The sequence below is a fragment of the Bufo bufo genome, chromosome 1, assembly GCF_905171765.1.
Source record: "Bufo bufo chromosome 1, aBufBuf1.1, whole genome shotgun sequence".
NCBI lineage: Eukaryota > Metazoa > Chordata > Amphibia > Anura > Bufonidae > Bufo > Bufo bufo.
Window position 1 is genome coordinate 57,899,052 of NC_053389.1, and position 27,303 is coordinate 57,926,354.

The following is a 27,303-nucleotide window of genomic DNA, read 5'->3' on the forward strand; positions in this document are numbered from 1 at the left end:
TACTAGGCATGGCTGTGATGGCTTCTAAGTGCCCACAGCTTAAAGCTTGTTGATTGGCTGCCCTGCAGTCTTTCAAAAGCTTTATTAAATGCCCGAACACCGAACTGGAACCCAAACTTTTACAGGTCGGGTTCGCTCAACACTATTTCTAAGGTTTCACTTATTATATTTAGCAGCTATGTTTGAGGGTCCTGAATGATCTATAGCCTCTCTAGCACATTAGTGAACTATACATTTTTGATCATTTGTGCGGCATAAAATTCCACCCTTTAAGAAGTTGAAGGTAAGCATCCAAATAGTTGGCGCAGTGAGTGGCTTCTTGGACCATTTGAGGGCAGACAGGAGTGTAGTGTTGGTATAAATATCTTACCTATTTTTCTTACATAAGGTTGTGAATTCAAGGTTATGATCTAATTGTCTTCAAGTGTTTCACTTGGTTGTCCAGAAATACACTCACTGACACACCCAGACAGAACAGTTGGATAGCTACAAACCTCGGCATGCAGATATGATATGTAATGACTACACAGGTGTGGTTATGATTACAGGTGTTGTCTGATTAGTCACTGCATCTTGCCATGAGAGAGTGTTAAAGTGCTTCCCCCGTTCCCCTATAAAAAGGCCCTCAGAGGCTACTTTTGAGTAGTGTACCTCTTGGTGAGAGATCATTGACTGCTAGATACTGTATGCCTATACGACACACTCAAAGACATTTTGCTCAGTTGACACGTTGAGAGGGGTTGCCTCATTGGACATAGCGAAGCAGGATGGTCTATGAATGAATTGCCCACCATCTAGACTATTTTGACCTAGCTGTTAGGAGGTGTCGGGAGCAGTGGTTATATGAGGGCATTCACACATGTCGAACAGGCTCCAGACGGCCGAGAAGGATCACCAGTAGAGAGGATATTTTGATCTAGCGACAAGCACAAACAGCTCTCACTGTTTCATTGTCCACTATCCAGACACAGGTGGCACCTTCATTAAACACCCCTGTCTTTGCCTGGACCATTTTCAGGCGCTTAGTATAGAAAACTCCCAGCAGCGTTTCTTGGATTGTGTCCCGTAGCAGCGGAGCTAGGACTGAGTCCTGTGCCGTATCTACCTTTGCATTTCCAGGTACTTAGCAGAAGGAAATTTCGTTTTACAGCACCTACTAAGTGTCCTCCCATTGACAAACAGCCACCGTCGCTTTAGTTTGCAGTGGTGTTGTGAACAAGAAATCTGGACTTCTATGGACTGGAACTGTTATCATCTTTAGTGACAAATCCAGGTTCTTTTTCAGACCCCACAATGGTCGGGTTCAAGTATTGAGGCCTTGTGGTGAGCATCTCAATCCTACCTTAGCTGTGGAGCGACACACACTGGTCTGGGGAGAGATTGCGCAGAACAGGTGCATTATATTTTTTGGTCAATGACAGAACTCTTCCAGTATGGAGATGGCTAGAGAGCAATTAGTGTAAAAAAGATGTTTATAAAAGTCACTTTTAGACCAATTTATTTTGTAGTAAGATATATAATTTCAGTACATTGTGAATTTTGGTTAATAAATGTAACGGATTAGCCATGAATACCAAGAAAAACAAGTTTCTATTTGTATCCTGAAAATCCAGATTCTTCTAGCACCCCAAAGGTGTACTCCTTATGGATCCTGTCAAAGGAGGAGCAGAGATGGCCTTCTCCATAATTTCAATCAGGAGTCTAGAACGTCTGGTGCCATCTGGTGGCCTTTAGGAAAGCCTACTTAATTATTTAGTGTAGGGAGTATTTCTGTTAACCTTTAAAGGGGTTGTCCGGGATTGAGGACTTTGTTCCATTAGTACAAGACAGACATACATATAACATACATCCATGTCCTACCTTTTCCACATGTTTCTGAAGCCCAGTTTTCTTATAGGAAATTCTTCGTTGGAAGTGAAGTTTTCTTAGACTCGGTGACATACCGGGTCCCTTGCGGGAGCGCTGAAGCCTCTTCTTTCGGCTGCTCAGGGAGCCCGGTGATGTCATCGGCACTGATGGGCGGGCTTTAGTGCTGCTCTAGCCAGTAAAACGGCTAGGGCAGCACTAAAGCCCGCCCATCAGAGCCGGTGACGTCACCGAACACACTGCCGGTGGAAGCCTCCGCCCGGCAGTGTGTTATTGTAAAGAAAAGAGCCTTTGCCATTGCGATTTAGCGCAGTGTTAAGGAGAGCATCAGTCAGGGGGGATGCCTGGGTGAAAATAGAGGTTTGTCCGGGTTCAGCTCTGAACCCGGACAACCCCTTTAAGCTAAGGTTTTGGCATATAGTTTCAAGTCTTTAAGAAGTGAGATACGTACTCACCAATGGAAGTATGAAATGTACATCCCTCCCACATACAAACCCTTCCACGTTCATTGTGCACATTTATTTAACAGATATATGTCATCAACATTTTAACCTCGTTCCCAATAACCATTTCTGGAGGATGAATATCATTGGTATCAAATGCGTTGGTCATGTCCCAGCCATTAACAAAGCTGACATTGAGGTCTTTGAAGACTATTTCCATTATTAAATATTGTATAGAAGCATGAAAATCACTCATTGTTTCAAAATCTTCCTTCATGGGGCTTGTGTTCTCGGTCTTAATTATCACTTTGGTTTCCGGGCTTCTAAGGAACAGACGCTCTATAGCCCGCCGTATATTATAGAGTCTCTTAATGAAGTAATAGACGGGGTAGGCTCTGAAGTGCACTCCAATGTTCAGTACGATCACAGTTCTCTTATCACCTCTTATTAAGTCGATTTCACGAGCAATGGTGCGCTCCTCTTTCCATGATTGATACGAGCTGCTGATAAAAGGAAAGGTGTGCCTCTTCCAAGACATTTTCATGTTTCGCTCTAAGTCCAAGTTTAAAAGTTGGCGTGACCAATTATCGTCATAAAGACGGAATCGTTTGAGCGCTGTATGAAAATAGATAGATGGATGTTAATTTATTGGCTTCCAACTTTAATACAATAGAAAATACAGTAAGCCCCTGAGTGGCCTGCAAGGTAACGTAGGGGGCACATGAGAAGGGGAGAATGAAGAGTAATGGTATAGGAAGGGGATAAAGAACCCTGTTTGTGCACATGGAAAATGAGGAGTCAGGAGCAGGGCTTATAGGGGGGGGGATAAGCTGGGTGAGGACCTTTCTGCCGTGGAGCAAGAGCAAGAAAATGTTTGCCATCTTCCCCTAGAAGCACACAATGCATAAATGGAAAGCAAATGTACTACATTTGGAAATCAATTCTATTTCACAGCAGCATGGGCAGGAGAAAATAGGGCAATTATGGGGCAACATCCAATCTCCCCTATTGTTGGGGTGGTAGCTGGGCCTGGGGTGGTTAACCAGCTTGACTGTTTTTCCTGCTGGCAGGATCCCCAGGAAGAGGTTTTAGATCGCCAATTTAAAGTACCCTTGGGTCAGGCAGAATATGCTAACGGTAAAGTAGAAGTCTAGTAGATGTAGAAGGCGTTTAGTAATATATGGTTTACAATGTTATGAAGATGCTATGTTACTTATGTAATATTTATAATGTTTGTATTTATAGCAATTGTTTAACCATTTCAGGACCCTGCCATTTTTCACCCTAAGGACCAGGCCATTTTTTGCTAATCTGACCAGTGTCACTTTATGTGGTGATAATTTTAAAACGCTTTTACTTATCCAAGCCATTCTGAGACTGTGTTCTTGTCACATATTGTACTGAATGACAGTGGTAAATTTGAGTCAAAATATTTTATTTTTATTTATAAAAAAATACTAAATTTACCAAAAATTTGGAAAAAATTCTCAGAATTTTCAGAATTTCAATTTCTCTGCTTTTAAAACAGATAGTGATACCTCCTAAAATAGTTATTAGTTTACATTTCCCATATGCCTACTTCATGTTTGGATCATTTAGTAAATGACATTTTCTTTTTTTGGGAAAACATTTTAAGAAAATTTCCAAAACACAATTTTTAAGGACCAGTTCAGGACTGAAGTCACTTTGTGGGACTTACATAATAGAAACCACCCATAAATGGCCCAGTTTTAGAAACGACACCCCTCAAGGTATTCAAACTGATTTTGCAAACTTTGTTAACCCTTTAGGGGTCCCACAAGAATAAAAGGAAAATGTAGATGAAATTTCAGAATTTTACTTTTTTGGCAGATTTTCCATTTTAATAAAAAAAAAAAATCAGCTAACAACGCAAGGGTTAACAGCCAAACAAAACTCAATATTTATTACCCTGATTCTGTAGATTACAGAAACACCCCATTTGTGATAGTAAACTGCTTTACAAGCACATGGCAGGGAGCAGAAGGAAAGGAACGCCATGTGGTTTTTGGAGGGCAGATTTCACTGGGATCATTTTACATTGCCAGGTCAAATTTGAAGACCCCCTGATGTACCCCTAGAGTAGAAACTCCAAAAAAGTGTCCCGATTTTGGTAACTACGGTATAAGGTGCCAGTTTTGTTGGTACTATTTTAGGGTACATATGATTTTTGGTTGCTGTATATTACACCTTTTGTCAGGTAAGATAACAAAAAATAGCTGTTTTGGCACAGTTTTTATTTTTTTGGGTTTTTACAGTGTTCATCTGACAGGTTAGATCATGTGCTATTTTTATAGAGCAGGTTGTTACGGACGTGGCAATATCCAATATGTATACTTTTTTATTTATTTAAGTTTTACACAATAACAGCATTTTTTAAACAAAAAAAAATCATGTTTTAGTGCCTCCATATTCTGAGAGCCATATATTATTTTTTTTTGGGCGATTGTCTTAGGTAGGGTCTCATTTTTTGCAGGATGAGATGACGGTTTGATTGGTACTATCTTGGGGTGCGTATGACTTTTTGATCGCTTAGTATTACACTTTTTGTGATGTAAGGTGACAAAAAATAGCTTTTTTTGACACTTATTTTATTCTTTTTACGGTGTTCACCTGAGTGGTTAGATCATGTGATATTTTAATATATCTGGTTGTTACGGACATGGCGATACCTAATATGTCTACTTTTATTATTTTATTTTTTTCACTTTTAACACAATAAAAGCATTTTTGAAACAAAAAAAAATCATGTTTTATTGTCTCCATATTCTGAGAGCCATAGTTTTTTTTATTTTTTGCCCGATTGTTTTATGTAGGGGCTCATTTCTTGCGGGATGAGGAGACTGTTTGATAGGTACTATTTTGGGGGGCATATGCCTTTTTGATCGCTTGGTGTTTCACTTTTTGCGATGTAAGGTGACAAAAAAATGATTGTTTTAGCACCGTTTTTATAAAAAAAAAATTACGGAGTTCAGGTGAGGGGGTGGATCATGTGAGATTTTTATAGAACCAGTCATTACGGATGTGTATGGCTTTCTTTTTTTTTTTTTTTTTTTTACAATTTTATTTTTGTCCAACTATGGAAGGCATCGGACTTGCCTTCTATGCCATCGGGTCCCCGCCACTGCAGCGCGGGGACCCAGTGGAGATGCGGAGGGAACCCGTAACCTCCGCAAACCTTCTGCATGCCGCGGTCAGCTTTGACCGCCGCATACAAGGGGTTAATATGCCGGCATCAGTGTTTTCACCAAATATGAAAGGTGGAATCTGATTGGCTGCTATAGACAACTAAGCCAGTTCTACTTTACACCAGTTTGATAAATTACCCCAAATGTTTCTATAGTGTCCACAGCAGTTATATTGTCCCCTAGAGTGCCACCAGTAATAATAACACCCTACACTCACCTAAAGAATTATTAGGAACACCTGTTCAATTTCTCATTAATGCAATTATCTAGTCAACCAATCACACGGCAGTTGCTTCAATGCATTTAGGGGGGTGGTCATGGTCAAGACAATCTCCTGAACTCCAAACTGAATGTCAGAATGGGAAAGAAAGGTGATTTAAGCAATTTTGAGCGTGGCATGGTTGTTGGTGCCAGATGGGCCGGTCTGAGTATTTCACAATCTGCTCAGTTACTGGGATTTTCACGCACAACCATTTCTAGGGTTTACAAAGAATGGTGTGAAAAGGGAAAAACATCCAGTATGCGGCAGTCCTGTGGGCAAAATGCCTTGTGGAAGCTAGAGGTCAGAGGAGAATGGGCCGACTGATTCAAGCTGATAGAAGAGCAACGTTGACTGAAATAACCACTTACAACCGAGGTATGCAGCAAAGCATTTGTGAAGCCACAACACGCACAACCTTGAGGTGGATGGGCTACAACAGCAGAAGACCCCACCGGGTACCACTCATCTCCGCTACAAATAGGAAAAAGAGGCTACAATTTGCACGAGCTCACCAAAATTGGACTGTTGAAGACTGGAAAAATGTTGCCTGGTCTGATGAGTCTCGATTTCTGTTGAGACATTCAAATGGTAGAGTCCGAATTTGGCGTAAACAGAATGAGAACATGTATCCATCCCCTGATTGCTACTTCCAGCAGGATAATGCACCATGTCACAAAGCTCGAATCATTTCAAATTGGTTTCTTGAACATGACAATGAGTTCACTGTACTAAAATGGCCCCCACAGTCACCAGATCTCAACCCAATAGAGCATCTTTGGGATGTGGTGGAACGGGAGCTTCGTGCCCTGGATGTGCATCCCTCAAATCTCCATCAACTGCAAGATGCTATCCTATCAATATGGGCCAACATTTCTAAAGAATGCTATCAGCACCTTGTTGAATCAATGCCACGTAGAATTAAGGCAGTTCTGAAGGCAAAAGGGGGTCCAACACCGTATTAGTATGGTGTTCCTAATAATTCTTTAGGTGAGTGTATATGTGTTTACTTACAGTTCCACAAATTGCAAATTCAGTTGCCACCATACAATTGCAAATTACAAAGTTCACAATCTTATGCTAAGAAGTAAATGGCAAACACACAGAAGAAATGTCCAAGTTGGTGACATAGTGTTAGTGAAAGAAGAAGATTTACCTTGAAGTCAATGGAAATTGGCCAAAGTTCTAGAAGTTCAAAAGGATGAAGACAAACTAGTAAGAAGAGTGTTGTTACAAATAGGAGACTCAAAACTTGACAAAAAAGGAAAACGTCTCACTACTCCACTCAAGTTGGAACTTACTATACAGAAGTTAGTTGTTCTACTTGAGAGTGATAAAAGACACTTGAGAGGTGAGAACCTGATGGAAAATTCCTCAAATTCATGTTCAAGTCCTACCACTAAGAACATAGAATTATAGGTAATTTTGGTGGGAGTGTAGCTGGCCAGCTAAGACCTGTCCTAGGTTGCTAGTATAGCTTATATGTGTATACAGCTAGACCTGCTAGCAGCCTTAATACAGTTCCTATGTTTATATGTTAAAGACAAAAGCAGAGTTATTTACTGTGACATCATGTTTTGGATGTCATATATCTCTGTTATATTTTGTGTTCACAGAATCAGAAAAAGATAATATGTCTTTAGGATTCATTTTGTAATGTAAGGTAAGCTCAGTGACACAGCAGAAACAACAGAAAGCATAGTGTTAATCTGTTGTTGCTGGGCAGAAGTCAAGACCAATCACAGCCAGCTTCTCACACAGCAAGAGTTTTCACCAATCACAGCCAGCCTCACACACAGCCTGTCTGGGAATTCCCCCAGCTCCTGCTGCTAGAATAATTATTCACCAGAGACAGGAGCTGAAGAGACATTCACTCCACTGAGAGCTGAGTTTTATGGGAACAAGAGGCCAATATAGGTATTTAAAACAGTTATATAATGTTCATATTGTTAGTATTGTGTTTAGAACTGTATACTGAATTAGATATATATGTGTTTACTTACAGTTCCACCAATTGCAAATTCAGTTGCCACCATACAATTGCAAACTACAAAGTTCACAATCCAAATTAAAATTCCATATTGCAATCCAAATTGCATACAACCATACCAGATCATACTCAACCAATCTGCAAATAGTTACTGCAAACTGCAAACCCAGTTTAGCCAGTAGAACTGTTAGACCTCAGATATACCTCTCATAAAGAGATCATAAAGTGCTTAAATAACTTAAAGTGAGAGTACAAATACTTAAGAGAGAAATATATCCACCATTTTATGTTGAATGACAATATTGAACATTTGAACCACCATCTTATGCATACCGCCATTTTGTGATATCTTTTCAACACATGTTTTGTACATGGACTATCTGCTGCGGAGGTGGCAGTGTTATATATGAAGAAAAGTTGAAGTTAATAAAGAAGTTATTTGAAGCATTTTGTGTGCTCTTTAAACCTACTGTTTCCATAGAACGGCGCTAGAGGAATTACAAAGTAATAGACAGTCTGGTTAGACTAAAAGTCAGAGATATCAAAATTCTTCTAATGCCACAGCGCAAAAGGCACTTCATAGTGCTGTGCCTGCCACAGTGGAACTATAACCCTCAGAGGGCAAATTGATAGCGCTCCTCAACTTGCACAGAAAAGAGCGCATTAGACCAGCGGAGTGCCAGCATATACCGCCACGCAGCAACTGTTCCCTGAGTGAGCAAGCAAAGACACCTCAGCAGAGCTATCATAGAGGCCATAGAACGTGTGCAATAGTCAAACTGCAGCCGACTCTTAAAGTAGCAGAACGGCAAAGGCAAGATAGTCAGAGAAAGAGCGCCAACCCTCCTGCGATTCCTAGAGAGAGAAAGAGACGCATGGTGGGAGGCCAAAGTCCAGAGCTAGAGTGCCCAGTATCCACAAAGAGGCCACGTACTGCAGCCAGCTAGTTTCCCGCCACTAGGCCCAAATCCTGCAGCAGCGTATCCAAGCTAGCGCATCGCAAGTCATCACAAAGCATCGCAACTCAGCGCAGAGCATCGCAAGTCAGCGCAGAACATCGCATCACATCAAGAAAAGACAAGTCTCCTTTAAGACAGAAATTTGTTCCAGCAACCTTCAGATCGCAGTATCCTGCTCTTCAGAATAAGGTCAGAGCTTTTCTTTTATTACTTTTCATTGCATATAGGCTTTGGCATAAAGAGACTTTTTTGTGTTCAGATAAAGACTTTAAAGTAAAACAAAGGACAGTTTGTATTACACGGACTCTATTGCATTTAAAGTGAAAGTTATTTATTGCCTGCATTTATCTCTGTTACATTTAAAGTGAAAGTCGTTTATTTCTGCATTTGTCAATATTGCATTTAAAGTGAAAGGCATCTTATTATTCGTATTGATTGTCAGTACTGCATTTAAAGTAAAACGTCTGAGCCCAGTATTACAATGCCACTGTTAGAGGATACAAAGATAGATAGACTCACTCTACTCAAACTAGGACCCTTAAAATATACCTTTTACTATTTATCGTTAAAACATATATGCCCCGTGATACTACACGTACAGCAACCACCACGATTGTGACGAATATACAGCGGTGCACAGAAAAATATAAAATAGATAGATAGAAGGGAAGGTCCTACCATATTTAGGTGGGGCGGATAGTATCCTTCTATGCAGGGAGCCTTTCCCTAATGCAATCCTCCTCTAGCCTTTGCCTAGGGACCACACCTGATGGTGGGGTTTCCCTGTCCTCGTGCCTTCCCTACTTTCCCTATATCACCCTAACAGTGAAAGTGAACGGTGAAACAAACACTCAGGGACTCCTCAGGGGGTCTAGATAAATTCCAATAATAGCACTGAATACAGTGTCTACTGGGATATATTCACCATAAGGTACATTCTATTATTATAATTGTCGTCCTGAAAAATGCTGCGGACATCACAAATAATGAGACAGACCTTATATGCTGGGAACTGGAAACATCACTAGCTCCTATTAGATGACGGAGATGCTACCTGTAATCCAAAGAAAAATATAAGTCCCAGATGGAAAAAAGCCCTTCACTGAAAGGACATAATGTTGGCTTCTACATACAAGGATACTCAGGCAGCAACTTACTAGTAAATCCCCGTTCCTGTCACGACTGCCTCCTCCCAGGGACTCGATGTGGCAGTGGCATGAATTGGGAAGATTCGCTCTTTAAAAATCCGTGCTCTGCGGACCTTTCCGGTCCGTGGAACGCATGCCGCGACCTCTCTTCCGATGCGTTGGAACGTACGCGTCACTTCCGGTTACACGGACCGCTCATGTGTCAGCATCCAGTGATTTCTCTATAGATGGGTAAGGACGCTGGCACTCCCGGAAGCCGCACGGCAGCCAAAATTAACCCCTTACATGCCTCTTCTATATAGGAGGTAGTGGGGGCAATACAGTGCAGTACTATACCCTAGAAAGCAGGGAAACAGAAGGAGGAGATGGGGACACCCACAAGGTGGAAATTTCCAGGGCGCACCCCAAACAGCGCCGTATTCTACCATTGCCTGTCTACATCCCACACCTCCTTCTTCTGTACCCTCATCTACTGCTTCGTCCTCTTTTTTGGGACAGGGCCAGAGGCAGGACCAAATGAGTGATGCCCTACAAATAATTCATCTTTCTCCACGGGTACTAAATGAAGCTGAGATCTCGGTTCTGCAGAAGGGCCTATCCTTTGTCCCCACGACGAACTTTAAGGTATTTACCTGGGTAAAGGATTTAGACCTTTTCTGCAGAAAATTTTAATTGAGAAAGTTTTTTGAGAGTTCCAATAGGCAGTCCTATGAGAGACTGGGAATACAGGACAGCGATCGGGCTGATCTAGGACTCCTTATGGAACTATGGGAAGAGGGCTCTAGGAACCCTGGAGAGGGTCCTTTTACTAAGCTTAGCCTAAAAAGTACTAAGTCTACAAGCAGGGGGAAAGATTGACTAGTAATGTGTTTAGGAAATCCACAGCAACAAATGCGATTCTGTGATGGGAGAGCCATCATCCGCCCTCATTAAAGAGAGGCATCCCAAGAGGGCAGTGCCTGTGCAGAAACTGCTCCTCTCTAGAGGATTTCCATCTTGAATCAAAGAAACTGTATAATAGACTACGAGACAGGGGATATCCAAAGGCAACCCTGAGGAAGGCCTTTCAGTATGCCCTAGGCACAAATAGAGAGACCTTGCTCACTCCAAAACAACAGGAAAAAAAATGGAGAAGCACAGAACCGACTTATCTCTATATATGACACTGCCAATAAAGAGGTAAAATAAATACTAGAAAAGTACTGGCCCATCCTTAGAATGGACCCAGAGGTGACTAATAACATCATGCCGTACCCGAGCGTTACATATCGCAAAGGCAGAAGTCTTAGAGACAGGCTGGTGCGTAGCCATTATGTACCTCCGACATCACCAGGTACTTGGTTGGATCGCAGACCTACAGGTGTGTTTAGATGTGGGGCATGCAAAGCGTGCTCTTCCATATCTGTATCTAAGACGGTTACATGCTCGGCGAGTGGTAGGATCTTTGCTATACGAGATTTCATTAATTGTAGAACAAAAGGGGTGATCTATATCTGTCAATGTCCCTGTCCCAGAGACTATATAGGGAAGACTTACAGGGAACTTAGGAAAAGAATCTGTGAACACTTAAACAATATAGTGAAGAGAAATATCACACCAGTCGCCGACCATGTAAACGAGTTTCATGAAGGGAATGTAAAGGCTCTTAAATTCTCTGCCCTGGAATGGGTCCCTATGTCCCCTAGGAAAATAGACTGGAATAAAAAGATCCTCCAGAAGGAGGTAGAATGGATTTATAGATGTAAATCACAATCCCCTGTAGGCCTGAATGAGAGACTGTCTTTTACATGTTTCATTGAGTAGGATGAGACAACATCCTAAACCGAGTTTTTGAAAAATAATAAAAAAAACAACAACAAGATAGGACTTTGTCTGATGGGTCTCATTGATACAGATAGCATTGTAATTGTGGATAGAACTGTAATTTTTTGACACAAAGATCTCCCTGGAGAGAGAGAGACCTCTTTTTGTTTCTGTTTGATCCCTATTGACACCTCAAAAGTGGTCATGAGTGCGGGAAGCACTCGAATATAAATACAGGGTGACGCTACCTGGGTCACCGATGTAACATAATTTTCATTCTGGACCTATATATAGAGGTGCCAGAATTTTCTTCCCCCCTTTTTTAGGGTATAGTACTGCACTGTATTGCCCCCACTACCTCCTATATAGAAGAGGCATGTAAGGGGTTAATTTTGACTGCCATGCGGCTTCTGGGAGTGCCAGCGTCCTTACCCATCTAAAGAGAAATCACTGGATGCTGACACACGAGCGGTCCGTGTAACCGGAAGTGACGCGTGCGTTCCAAAGCACCGGAAGTAAGGTCGTGGCGTGCGTTCCACAGACCGGAAAGGTCCGCAGAGCGCGGATTTTTAAAGAGCGAATCTTCCCAGTTCATGCCACTGCCACATCGAGTCCCTGGGAGGAGGCAGTCGTGACAGGAACGGGGATTTACTAGTAAGTTGCTGCCTGAGTATCCTTGTATGTAGAAGCCAACATTATGTCCTTTCAGTGAAGGGCTTTTTTCCATCTGGAACTTATATTTTTCTTTGGATTACAGGTAGCATCTCCGTCATCTAATAGGAGCTAGTGATGTTTCCAGTTCCCAGCATATAAGGTCTGTCTCATTATTTGTGATGTCCGCAGCATTTTTCAGGACGACAATTATAATAATAGAATGTACCTTATGGTGAATATATCCCAGTAGACACTGTATTCAGTGCTATTATTAGAATTTATCTGGACCCCCTGAGGAGCCCCTGAGTGGGCGAAAAGCGTTGGGGTATTGTGTTATGGGGTATTTCATTGCTACCTGACTTCTGGGCAACATTTATCTTTGTTGTGGCAGTATCATTGCTATATGTAATTTGTTTGTTTCACCGTTCACTTTCATTGTTAGGGTGATATAGGGAAAGTAGGGAAGGCACGAGGACAGGGAAACCCCACCATCAGGGGTGGTCCCTGGGCAAAGGCTAGAGGAGGATTGCATTAGGGAAAGGTTTCCTGCATAGAAGGATACTAGCCGCCCCACCTAAATATGGTATGACCTTCCCTTCTATCTATCTATTTTATATTCTTCTGTGTACCGCTGTATATTCGTCACAATCGTGTGGTTGCTGTACGTGTAGTATCAAGTAGCCGGCTTTAGGCCTCCACTTGTGTGAAATATCAGCCACCAAAACGGGGCATATATGTTTTAACGATAAATAATAAAAGGTATATTTTAAGGGTCCTAGTTTGAGTAGAGTGAATATATTAAATAAAAGGACTTACTATTATCTCAAAACATTGTCAAAAAAGTGGTAATAAAGATAGATAGACCCCAAAGATGCTGGAAAATTTGGAGCAAGAAGCAGCATTAAAAGGAAAAAAGTTCACCAGAATGTATGAGAAGTGGAAATCATACATTAAAGACATTCGTAGAAAGCTAAAGCAAGAAAGTATAAAAAGGAACTTGAGTAATATGGTAGAGACGGTAGAAGAATCTGAATCAGAGCTTATGGCAGCATATCTCAACCTGCGGTCACTTACGACACCTTCCCAGGATATGGTAAGGAACATGAACACATGTACTGCGGTCACTAAAGACTTAGTAATGCTCATGAGAGAACTATCATCTGCAGCAAACTATTAAGAAGTTAAAGTAGAATGAACAAGCTTTTTATGACAGACTATGCTAGGTCCTTAGGGGGAACCACAATCTCAAGTGTGACCTCCTTCGCTAGCAGAAGTGCCACCCACATATCAGAGTCCTTAAATACTTCAGCCAAAAGAAAGGAATTAGCTGAACAACTTGCTGTCAAGAAAGTAGAAACTGAGATGGAAGCTGCCATCGAGTCGCAGTGTCAACTGATCACTGAAAAGCAAGCTAAAAAGGATGCACAACGCCATCAAATGGAAGCTGAAATGGAAACACAGTGCCATCAAATGGAAGCTGAATTGAAAAGTCTGGAAAGGCAGAAAAAAGTTAAGATCATAGAAGCCAGACTCAGAGTAAATGAGGAGGATATGAGTCAGAGTAGTCATAGGTTCAAATCTGTACTAAGTGAAGAAAAAGAATCCTACTTTCCTTTATATGCTCAGGAGAATGGAAGGAAATCTCCAGTATGTAGTGAAGAAATAAGTAATTATCCTTCCATCCCTGCTCATAAAAACAAAGAGAGGCCTATCCAGTGTTAGGAAAAAAGTGTGTGAATTTACCCTCTATCTCTACCAGAAAAGATGAAGAAAAGGACTCACCTAATTCAGAACTAAGTGAGAAAATAGAACTGGATGATTCTATTCCTAGATGCCACGGCAATGCTGATTAGAATGTTACAACCATTGTCCCAGCAAGACCACAGAGAACAGTCCTAGCTAGATTTCCCATTCCGGAACCTACTGTATTTTCAGGGGACATACTGAAGTTTATAAAGTGGAAGGCAAGTTTTGAAATGATCATTGAGCATCATTGCTTCAGTACAGTTGACAAGTTATTCTACCTTCAGAGATATGTTGGTGGAGACGCCAAGGAAGTTCTTGAAGGTAACTTCTATAGAAAAGACGTAAAAGCCTACAAGCAAGGGAAAAATTGAATGCAAGATATGGTCATCCTTTCTTAGTACAAAGAGCCTTTAGAGAGAAACTGAATAACTGGCCTGAAATAGGTCCTAAAGAACACTTCAGACTCCAAAAGTATGGTGACTTCCTGCAAGCATGCAGCAATGCCATCCCACATGTTCAAAGACTGGAAGTACTAAACGACTATCCAGAAAACCACAGGATGCTAACTAAGCTACCTGAAGAAGTGGCTTCTAGATGGAATTGCTATGTGACTAAACAGTTAGATCTAGGTAAGAACTTCCCAAGTTTTAAAGAGTTCTTTATGTTTGTCAATGAGAAAGCACAGATAGCATGTAATCCAGTAACATCATCTTACGTCTTAAAATCCATAGAAGAAAGGCCTGCAAGAGAGATAAGACGTGCAAGAGCAACTAGCTTTGCAACCAACACAGCAAATAACAGAAATATTGCCCTAACAAGATTGAAAAGTTTGATGAAAAAGATGGGAAGAAAATGATGGGAAGAGATCCCAAATTCAAGCAGGATTATTTGAAATTCATGGAAGGCATCCTCGAAGAAGGAAATGCAGAGAAAGTTAATAACCAACCTACAGAAGGAGAAGTGTGGTACATCCCACATCAAGGTGTTTACCACTCAAAGAAACCAGATAAGATTAGAGTAGTATTTGATTGCTCAGCAAAGTACAATGGTCTTGCATTGAATGATCATCTACTAAAAGGACCAGATCTTACAAACGCTCTGCCTGGAGTACTCTGTAGATTCAGAAAGTATCCCATAGCGGACATTTGTGACGTTGAAAAGATGTTCCACCAGTTTCATGTGAGAAATAAGAATAGAGACTTCCTGAGGTTTCTATGGTGGGAGGACCGATATACAGATACAGACCCAGCAGAATACAGAATGAAAGTACACTTGTTTGGAGCAGCATCATTTCCAGGTTGCACCAATTATGGCATGAAGTACATGGCCAATCAGAATGAAAAGGATTGCCCATCAGCTGCAAATTTTCTGAAGAAAAACTTTTATGTAGATGATGGTCTCAAAAGTCTAGAGTCTACAGAATCTGCAATCAAACTAGTGAAAGAAAGCCAAGAGGTAAGCACAAGAGGAAACCTGTGCCTTCACAAATTCATCTCAAACAACAGAGAGGTACTGGAATCCATCAGTGACTCTGAACGTGCAGCAACAATGAAGAATGTAGATCTCAATTATGATCATCTTCCAGTTCAGAACGTACTTTGATTGGGATGGAATGTAGAGAATGACAAGTTCTTCTTTGAAGTATCTATTGAAAAGAAAGTTGCAACTAGACAAACCATTCTTTCCGCAGTGGCTTCTAAATTTGATCCATTGGGATTCCTGGCTCCAGTAATCCTCAGAGCAAAAGAAATGCTGCAAGAATTATGCAGACAGAAGTTGGGATGGGATGAGCCCATACCTGAAAATTTGAGGCCAAGGTGGGAGAGTTGGATAAGAGACTTGCAAAACTTCAGAGAAGTTCGGATACCCAGATGTTTTGTACCTCATGATTTTGGAAAGTACAAGAAAATAGAACTTCATCACTTTTCAGATGCCAGTAGTTATGGTTATGTTCAGTGCTTCTACATCAGAGTAATAGGAGAAGAAAAGATACATTGTTCCCTGGTTATGGGGAAGGCCAGAGTTGCACCTACCAGTATTCAGACAATACCAAGACTTGAACTGACAGCAGCTGTAGTTTCAGCATCAGTAAGCAAGTTTCTGAGAGAAAAATTTAAATTGAAAATAGATGAAGAATATTTTTGGACAGACTCACAAGTTGTCCTAGGATACATAAACAACGAAGCTCGAAGATTCCATATCTTTGTCGCCAACAGAGTTCAGAAAATTCGGGAAATAACAAATCCAGAACATTGGCATCACATTGACACAAAGCATAACCCAGCAGATCATGCTTCAAGAGGCCTGAATGTAACGGAATTGAATAATTCAAATTGGTTCACAGGCCCAGAGTTCCTTTGGGAAAAGGAAATCACGCACAGTAAAGATTACACAGAAGTAAAAGTTGTACAAACATTGAGCACTGCTGCCAAGTGTCAAGATGACATACTTGAAAGACTAGCCAGATGTTCAAAATGGAATACAGTCATAAACGTAGTAGCTCGAATTCAACGTTTGGCAAAGGGAATCAGAAAGAAGGAATCATTGAATGTAGAAAAAGACTGAAAGCTGAAGAGTCATAAGACTCATTCAACAGAGATTCTACAGTGAAGAGTTGAAGAGACTTAGTCAAGAACCTAAAAGGCTTCCACACAACCACCCATTGTACAAGCTTAATCTTGTTCTGCAGGATGGTATAGTGAAGGTGGGAGGGAGACTGGAAAATGCATTGTTACCTAGCAGAGTGAAGCATCCAGCAATTCTACCCAAAAAACTCTACCTTCACATGATTAATTATTGATCACTACCACAACATATCCTTGCATCAAGGAAGAAGCTTTACCCAAAGCTGTTTGAGAGAAGGTAGTTACTGGATTGTGAAAGTAAGCAGTTATAGCAAAGTATATAAGTAAATGTGTAGTCTGCAGAAAGACATGTAGACCTACAGAAGAACAAAGAATGGCAGATTTACCGGCAGATCGTGATAAACCCATCACCACCATTTCTTTATAGCGGAATGGATTGTTTTGGCCCATTCATCACCAAACAGAGCCGCAAGGAGTACAAGAGATATGGACTAATATTTACATGTCTGAGCTACAGAGCAATTCACCTGGAAATGTTAGAGGATATGTCAACTGATGCATTCATCAACGCCTTAAAATGTTTCATAGCCATTAGAGGTACCGTCAGAGAGCTTAGATCTGACCAAGGATTTAATTTTGTCAGAGCAAAGAATGAATTGAAGAAAGCTCTAAAATAGATCAATAAAGAAAAAGTAACTGAGTATTTGTTAGAGAAACAGTGTGATTTTCATATGAATGCTCCACATGCAAGCCATACAGGAGGAGTTTGGGAAAGACAAATCAGAACTGTGAGAAATGTGTTAGGTTCAGTGCTGAAAAAGAACACCGGAAGAATAGATGATGCTTCACTTAGGACCCTATTCTATGAAGTAATGTCTATTGTACTTAGCCAATCTTATGCTAAGAAGTAAATGGCAAACACCCAGAAGAAATGTCCAAGTTGGTGACATAGTGTTAGTGAAAGAAGAAGATTTACCTTGAAGTCAATGGAAATTGGCCAAAGTTCTAGAAGTTCAAAAGGATGAAGACAAACTAGTAAGAAGAGTGTTGTTACAAATAGGAGACTCAAAACTTGACAAAAAAGGAAAACGTCTCACTACTCCACTCAAGTTGGAACTTACTATACAGAAGTTAGTTGTTCTACTTGAGAGTGATAAAAGACACTTGAGAGGTGAGAACCTGATGGAAAATTCCTCAAATTCATGTTCAAGTCCTACCACTAAGAACATAGAATTATAGGTAATTTTGGTGGGAGTGTAGCTGGCCAGCTAAGACCTGTCCTAGGTTGCTAGTATAGCTTATATGTGTATACAGCTAGACCTGCTAGTAGCCTTAATACAGTTCCTATGTTTATATGTTAAAGACAAAAGCAGAGTTATTTACTGTGACATCATGTTTTGGATGTCATATATCTCTGTTATATTTTGTGTTCACAGAATCAGAAAAAGATAATATGTCTTTAGGATTCATTTTGTAATGTAAGGTAAGCTCAGTGACACAGCAGAAACAACAGAAAGCATAGTGTTAATCTGTTGTTGCTGGGCAGAAGTCAAGACCAATCACAGCCAGCTTCTCACACAGCAAGAGTTTTCACCAATCACAGCCAGCCTCACACACAGCCTGTCTGGGAATTCCCCCAGCTCCTGCTGCTAGAATAATTATTCACCAGAGACAGGAGCTGAAGAGACATTCACTCCACTGAGAGCTGAGTTTTATGGGAACAAGAGGCCAATATAGGTATTTAAAACAGTTATATAATGTTCATATTGTTAGTATTGTGTTTAGAACTGTATACTGAATTAGATATATATGTGTTTACTTACAGTTCCACCAATTGCAAATTCAGTTGCCACCATACAATTGCAAACTACAAAGTTCACAATCCAAATTAAAATTCCATATTGCAATCCAAATTGCATACAACCATACCAGATCATACTCAACCAATCTGCAAATAGTTACTGCAAACTGCAAACCCAGTTTAGCCAGTAGAACTGTTAGACCTCAGATATACCTCTCATAAAGAGATCATAAAGTGCTTAAATAACTTAAAGTGAGAGTACAAATACTTAAGAGAGAAATATATCCACCATTTTATGTTGAATGACAATATTGAACATTTGAACCACCATCTTATGCATACCGCCATTTTGTGATATCTTTTCAACACATGTTTTGTACATGGACTACAGTTGTGTTCAAAATTATTCAACCCCCACTGAAATTGAGTGTTTTGGCCAGTTTGACATTGATTTTGATCATTTCAGTCATCTTGTTTACAATTAAATCAAAGAGGCACTTGTAAGTCAGACAAATATAACATAACATTTATAATGAAATAACCACAAATGTCTTTTCTGTGCTCACATCATTATCAGTTTTATTCAACCCCCAAGTGACATTCAATCTTAGTACTTAGTACAACATCCTTTTCCAGTTATAACAGCTTTTAAACGTGAAGCATAGCTTGACACAAGTGTCTTGCAGCGATCTACGGGTATCTTCGCCCATTCTTCATGGGCAAAAGCCTCCAGTTCAGTCACATTCTTAGGCTTGCGCGCTGCAACTGCTTTCTTTAGGTCCCACCAGAGGTTCTCAATCGGATTTAAGTCTGGTGACTGCGATGGCCACTTCAAAATGTTCCAGCCTTTAATCTGCAACCATGCTCTAGTGGACTTGGAGGTATGCTTGGGATCATTGTCCTGTTGAAACGTCCAACGTCTCCCAAGCCTCAGGTTTGTGACGGACTGCATCACATTTTTATCCAATATCTCCTGGTACTGAAGAGAATTCATGGTACCTTGCACACGCTGAAGCTTCCCTTTACCTGTAGAAGCAAAACAGCCCCAAAGCATGATTGACCCCCCGCCATGCTTCACAGTAGGCAAGGTGTTCTTTTCTTCATAGGCCTTGTTCTTCCTCCTCCAAACATAGCGTTGATCCATGGGCCCAAACAGTTCTAATTTTGTTTCATCAGTCCACAGAACACTATCCCAAAACTTTTGTGGTTTGTCCACATGACTTTTGGCATACTGCAGTCGACTCTTCTTATTCTTTGTAGACAGCAAGGGGGTGCGCCTGGGAGTTCTGGCATGGAGGCCTTCATTACGCAGTGTGCGCCTTATTGTCTGAGCTGAAACTTCAGTACCCACATCTGACAAATCTTTTTTCAGTTCCTCAGCAGTCACACGGGGACTTTTCTCCACTTTGCGCTTCAGGTAGCGCACAGCAGTCGAAGTCAGCATCTTCTTTCTGCCACGACCAGGTAGCGTTTCAACAGTGCCCTTTGCCTTGAATTTGCAAATGATGCTTCCTATGGTGTCTCTTGGTATGTTTAACATCTTTGCAATCTTCTTATAGCCATTGCCCTTCCTGTGAAGAGAAATCACCTCTTCTCTTGTCTTCCTGGACCATTCTCTTGACTTCACCATGTTTGTAAACACACCAGTAAATGTCTAGAAGGAGCTGAGTATCACAGTCCTTTTAAATCTGCCTAATTGGTGCTTATTATGCTTGATTGCTGCTCCTTGACATCCATAGGTGTTTTCAATACCTGATCGAAAACACTTGAATGAACCTCTGTTCTTAAGAGTGGTAGTCTTTAAGGGGTTGAATAATTGTGTCAATGAAGAAATCACAAAAAAAACATTTAATACTGTATTACAAAAACAATTGATGTCATTTTAGTTGCATTTGGTTCTTTAAAAAGTCCTTGTAAGATTTCATTCTGAACACAATTACAAATGTACAGTCGTGGCCAAAAGTTTTGAGAATGACACAAATATTAGTTTTCACAAAGTTTGCTGCTAAACTGCTTTTAGATCTTTGTTTCAGTTGTTTCTGTGATGTAGTGAAATATAATTACACGCACTTCATACGTTTCAAAGGCTTTTATCGACAATTACATGACATTTATGCAAAGAGTCAGTATTTGCAGTGTTGGCCCTTCTTTTTCAGGACCTCTGCAATTCGACTGGGCATGCTCTCAATCAACTTCTGGGCCAATTCCTGACTGATAGCAACCCATTCTTTCATAATCACTTCTTGGAGTTTGTCAGAATTAGTGGGTTTTTGTTTGTCCACCCGCCTCTTGAGGATTGACCACAAGTTCTCAATGGGATTAAGATCTGGGGAGTTTCCAGGCCATGGACCCAAAATGTCAACGTTTTGGTCCCCGAGCCACTTAGTTATCACTTTTGCCTTATGGCACGGTGCTCCATCGTGCTGGAAAATGCATTGTTCTTCACCAAACTGTTGTTGGATTGTTGGAAGAAGTTGCTGTTGGAGGGTGTTTTGGTACCATTCTTTATTCATGGCTGTGTTTTTGGGCAAAATTGTGAGTGAGCCCACTCCCTTGGATGAGAAGCAACCCCACACATGAATGGTCTCAGGATGCTTTACTGTTGGCATGACACAGGACTGATGGTAGCGCTCACCTTTTCTTCTCCGGACAAGCCTTTTTCCAGATGCCCCAAACAATCGGAAAGAGGCTTCATCTGAGAATATGACTTTGCCCCAGTCCTCAGCAGTCCATTCACCATACTTTCTGCAGAAGATCAATATGTCCCTGATGTTTTTTTTGGAGAGAAGTGGCTTCTTTGCTGCCCTTCTTGACACCAGGCCATCTTCCAAAAGTTTTTGCCTCACTGTGCGTGCAGATGCGCTCACACCTGCCTGCTGCCATTCCTGAGCAAGCTCTGCACTGGTGGCACTCCGATCCCGCAGCTGAATCCTCTTTAGGAGACGATCCTGGCGCTTGCTGGACTTTCTTGGACGCCCTGAACTCTTCTTAACAAGAATTGAACCTCTTTCCTTGAAGTTCTTGATGATCCTATAAATTGTTGATTGAGGTGCAATCTTAGTAGCCACAATATCCTTGCCTGTGAAGCCATTTTTATGCAACGCAATGATGGCTGCACGCGTTTCTTTGCAGGTCAAAATGGTTAACAATGGAAGAACAATGATTTCAAGCATCACCCTCCATTTTTCACATGTCAAGTCTGCCATTTTAACCCAATCAGCCTGACATAATGATCTCCACCCTTGTGCTCATCAACATTCTCACCTGAGTTAACAAGACGATTACTCGAAATGATCTCAGCAGGTCCTTTAATGACAGCAATGAAATGCAGTGGAAAGGTTTTTTTGGGATTAAGTTAATTTAATGGCAAAGAAGGACTATGCAATTCATCTGATCACTCTTCATAACATTCTGGAGTATATGCAAATTGCTATTATAAAAACTTAAGCAGCAACTTTTCCAATTTCCAATATTTATCTAATTCTCAAAACTTTTGGCCACGACTGTACACTAAATTCCCTAAAACCCTTTACAGCATTGGGGGTTGAATAATTTTGAACACAACTGTATCTGCTGCGGAGGCGGCAGTGTTATATATGAAGAAAAGTTGAAGTTAATAAAGAAGTTATTTGAAGCATTTGGTGTGCTCTTTAAACCTACTGTTTCCATAGAACGGCGCTAGAGGAATTACAGAGTAATAGATAGTCTGGTTAGACTAAAAGTCAGAGATATCAAAATTCTTCTAATGCCACAGCGCAAAAGGCACTTCATAGTGCTGCGCCTGCCACAGGTTAAATTTTTTATTTTTTTGCGGGTGCCACGGAACGGACATACTGATGCGGACAGCACACGATATGCTTTTGTGGCCCTATTGAAGTGAAGGGGTCCGCATCCAAGCCGTAAAAAATGCAGATTGGATGCGGGGGGGGGGGGAACCATAGTCGTGTGCATGAGCCCTTACTGGAAACTCCATCTACCTTAAGTCCAGGCGCATAGCTATATGGGAAGCAGGGGAAGCGGCTGCTTTGGGGCCCTGACCCAGAAGGGGGCCCATCCAGGAGGAGGATTTTGTCAGGGCCCCCTCAACAGTATTACACAATGAAATTATATACAGTGAAAGCAAGGGGTTATAACAAGTATATTGTGGCTCACCTGTACCCGGTCTGTGGTCAAGATGCCCTGTCTGTGGTCAAGATGCCCTGTTTTTAGATGATTCACCCTATCATCCTAAAAATAGTATTGAAATGTATAAAGCAAAAACAGGCACTCACCATCTGATCTAGATAATATTGATCTAGATAATATTAAATATTATAATATATATAAAATATAAAACATGAGCCCCTAGCTAATTACATTTGTTGATAGTTGCTGTTATATATACAAGTATTGGAGGATATAAGTATATAGTAGGGTGGTGGGTATACCTATTCCCTAGTGTAGATACAACTGCTGGATATACTTAATAAGGTGATTTGGTGAATGACAAGAGTTGATTCTTATAGAATTATAAATAAATATAAAGATATAAATATATAAATATAAAACATTAGTACAAAATGTGCAATATAAACGTGCGTTTTTGTTCCAATCTACTCACTCATCATCCTCTATGACAACATACTCCCTTGATGGCAAAGATGGCAAAGGTTTCCACTTATCTAAATTTGAGAAAGTAAATTTTATGGTTGGATAGGATTGGATGAACATTCTAAATCCATTTCATGTTTTAGGTGGGTTTTTAAGGCCAAACACTATAAAAGAAGGTGGTAGTTTCATTATACACCGAAGCCACTGAGGAAGAGGTTGTTACCTCGAAACGCGTCTGGCTGTTTCGGAATAGAGAACTACCCACCTAAAACTTTAAATTTTATACAAGATATCCAAAGACATTATCTATTGTATTGTGGATTCTTATCAAAAGGACTGAGCCCTTGAAAGATCCTACAGAATCAATGAAACGTCACCACCTGACTTTATCAGTATCACGTGTAATATCACATGATAACGCTTATTGGCCGGATCACGTGGGACGCCGAGGTCCGCGCATTACACAGTCCGGAGTCTGCAACGTACCGGGCATCTTGGAGGTTGCGACACGGCTTATCCACAGACAGAGGAGCTAAATCCGCTGACCACCGAACGGACGGTGAGGTTAGAGGCTGTGCATCAGGGGGACGCCCCAGACGCCAGCCCCACTAATATCACCCAGTCTCCAGGGAGACTCCAGTTTTACGATATAATAACTAACTCACGTCTGGAAAATTACAGTTTTGATTGCAAATATAACAAGCGCCACTGATAACTTTTTGATATTGCCTACACGTCTCCTTTTTGGGACTATTTTTTGAGCACATTTTGCACATTTTGTACTAATGTTTTATATTTATATATTTATATCTTTATATTTATTTATAATTCTATAAGAATCAACTCTTGTCATTCACCAAATCACCTTATTAAGTATATCCAGCAGTTGTATCTACACTAGGGAATAGGTATACCCACCACCCTACTATATACTTATATCCTCCAATACTTGTATATATAACAGCAACTATCAACAAATGTAATTAGCTAGGGGCTCATGTTTTATATTTTATATATATTATAATATTTTATATTACCTATCAAATATTACTACTTATTAAATACGATATTGTATTATCTAGATCAGATGGTGAGTGCCTGTTTTTACTTTATACATTTCAAAGGAAGGGGTTGCAAAAATTTGCTGTGGGGCCCAGTCATTTCTAGCTACGCCACTGCGTAAGTCTCTGATATCTAGAATTCAATTTTTACTCTTTTGTTATAAGCAAAACTTACTTTTTCTTATGCTCTCAATGTAGTGAAACCATTGCTTTACAGTTGAGTCTCCAAACATGTGAATAAACTTCCCCTGCAGACACGTGTCCAGTTCTTCCAGACTTTCATAGGGCAGCACACTGCATCCCTTTGGGTACCACACATTCTTCATAGCATATCCACTGGGATATTCCAGCTTCATTCCAGTTTTGCATGTTTCATAAACGAAAGTATTGCCTGTTAAAATAAAGTCACCAGTTCAGAATACATGATTTCATACATGCCGCTTTCATGCATTTTTTTTTGTGTGTTTTCGAAGCCAAAGACATGGAGAGATGGTACATGGATTTTTTTAACTTATTTTTTTATTTGGCTTCCAAAACTGCATGAAAAAAAACTAATAAAAAATGCCACAGATCTCTAAAAGTGCAACACTGCTTTACAGGTAACCACATTATTCTTTGATAATTTGGTAATGTATTTGGCACTGGGGTATTCTGGTAAGAACAATCACCTTCTAAGGGACCTGAGTGAGAAGAAGCAGTGTGTTACTCAGAACCAGGAATCATACCCTTGCTGGAACGTTGACACTCACACTGAATAACTGCCAGAGACAGCGAATGAAATGCAACTGAACCTTACATGGTCCTCAGGGTCACATCTAAGTGTTTTATAAAGCTTGTTGGTTACAGTCGCTGACTAGATAAGGCACACATACTTAATGGTTGCAGTCTCTCAAATAATGATGGCACACACGTGAGGAAGTTGTTGGTGGCCATACACTGGAGGTTCTCTGTTACAAAGTCCATTATTTACACTACTAGAGCTCCCTTCCTAGTCTCTACACCTGCCTTTGGAGACACTACTTCCTCGTGGTGCTCCACAGCTATAGCAACTGCAGCTTTTATTATCTCCACAGCCTCTGGACGGAGCTGGCTGTTTCTCTTGAGGGGAAGGTGCACATTGCAGAGGCAGCGACTCTGGCACCAGCAAACCCTCCATCAGGATGATACTGGAAACTCTCATTAGCCTTCATGTTACTTCTTGAATATGGACATAGGAACGCAATAAGAACTGGCACTTTTATCAATCACCTGGATCCTCCCCATGATGTCAAATTACTCTAGCAGCCTCAAACATCGTCATATTGGCTCCCCTGTTAGGAACCCCTCTTCTACTCTCTCTAATGTCTTACTGTCTTAATGCACAACAAGGTCAAGTCACCAAAGGTCCTACTGCAGTACACATTCCACCTTCTTACAACATTGCCATACTTATTCTTGTCGGTAGATTTGGACCATTTAGGCCTGACCCAGGAATGCCTCATACTACACAGGAACAACCATTTCTGGGCAGGGCTTACATAAACGCTCACCATTTCTGGCCCAAGACAACCCAGATTTGCCAGGATTTTATCTCTGAAAATTAGGGATAGTCCCAGCAAATTTGGGACTGTTGGCAACTATGCATCGCCAACCACCATCATCCAATGGATAGGCAAAACACATGCATAGCATCATTCATATACAGCAACAGGCACATCATGCAATTTGAGTGCACAGGGTCAAATCATACATATCAGCATATATTTTCATGGTCTGCTTCTTATCCCTGCAATAAAAACATGAAATAAAGGCACTATAGATATTCCTAGAGGGGACGACAGACTACAAGATGACAGCTTGTCCTAAACTAGAACAGAACAAAATAAAGCATGCTCTGCAGCTCTGTACAGTCCACATGACTAGTAAGGTGGCCATTGGCACCTGAACACTTCACATTCTACGTTCAGCATTAGGGTCTCTAATACAATGAATAACAGGAGTATTTGAACACCCTGCGATTTTGCAAGTTCTCCCACTTAGAAATCATGGAGGGGTCTGAAATTCACATTGTAGGTGCATTCCCACTCTGAGAGACAGAATAAAAATTAAAAAAATGCAGGAAATCACATTGTATGATTTTTAAAGAATGTATTTGTCTTGCACTGCTGAACATAAGTATTTGAACACCTGAGAAACAGCAAGAATTCTGGCTCTCAAAGACCTGTTACTGTGCCTTTAAAAAGTCCACCTCTACTCCACTCATTAATCTAACTTAGGGTACTTTCACACTTGCGGCAGAGGAATCTGGCAGGCAGTTCTGTCAAAATGTATGCCAACTGATGTCATTTGTAAGACTGATCAGGATCCTGATCCGTCTTACAAATGCATTGAAATGCCAGATCCGTCTTTCCGCTGTCATCCGGAAAAATGGATCCGGCATTCAGGCAAGTGTTCTGGATTTTTGGCCGGAGATAAAACCGTAGCATGCTGCAGCATTATCTTCGTCCTGAACAGTCAAAAATACTGAACTGAAGACGTCCTGATGCATCCTGAACGGATTGCTCTCCATTTAGAATGCATTGGGATAAAACTGATCAGTAATTTTCTGGTATAGAGCCCCTAGGACAGAACTCAATGCCGGAAAAGAAAAACGCTAGTGTGAAAGTACCTTTAGGGTACTTTCACACTTCCGTTGTTTGAGTCCAGCAGGCAGTTCCGTTGCCTGAACTGCCTGCCTGATCAGGCAAACTGTATGCAAACGCATGTAATTTTTTCTGACTGATCACATTTTTCAGACTTATCAGGATCCTGATCAGTCTGAAAAATGCCTGATCAGTCAGAAAAATGCATTGCAATACCGGATCCGTTTTTCCGGTGTCATCCGGCAAAACGGATCTGGTATTTATTTTTTCAAATTTTTAAAGGTCTGCGCATGCACAGACCGGAATACCGGATCCGTCAATGCGGCAATTTGAATGTCGGATCTGGCACTTATACATTCCTATGGAAAACAAAAATGCCGGATCCGGCATTCAGGCAAGTGTTCAGTTTTTTTGTCCGGAGATAAAACAGCAGCATTCTGCGGTATTATCTCCGTCCTGAAAAGTCAAAAAGACTTAACTGAAGACATCCTGATGTATCCTGAACGGATTGCTCTCCATTCAGAATGTATTAGGATAAAACTGATCAGTTCTTTTCCGGTATAAAGCCCCT

At 40.8% G+C, this 27,303-nt stretch overlaps 1 protein-coding gene across 1 annotated transcript in view; it reads right to left on the reverse strand.

Moving 5' to 3' along the window:
• Window positions 1-2,388: 2,388 nt before the first annotated feature.
• The window catches only part of LOC120988090 (NXPE family member 1-like), a 75,756-nt gene continuing 50,841 nt past the window's right edge, over window positions 2,389-27,303 (reverse strand). Inside the window, exons 3-4 of the mRNA XM_040415927.1 lie at window positions 24,287-24,485; window positions 2,389-2,924 (exon numbers count right to left, since the gene is read on the reverse strand). Coding sequence (XP_040271861.1) covers window positions 2,389-2,924; window positions 24,287-24,485 — 735 coding nt within the window. The remainder of the gene's footprint in view (window positions 2,925-24,286; window positions 24,486-27,303) is intronic.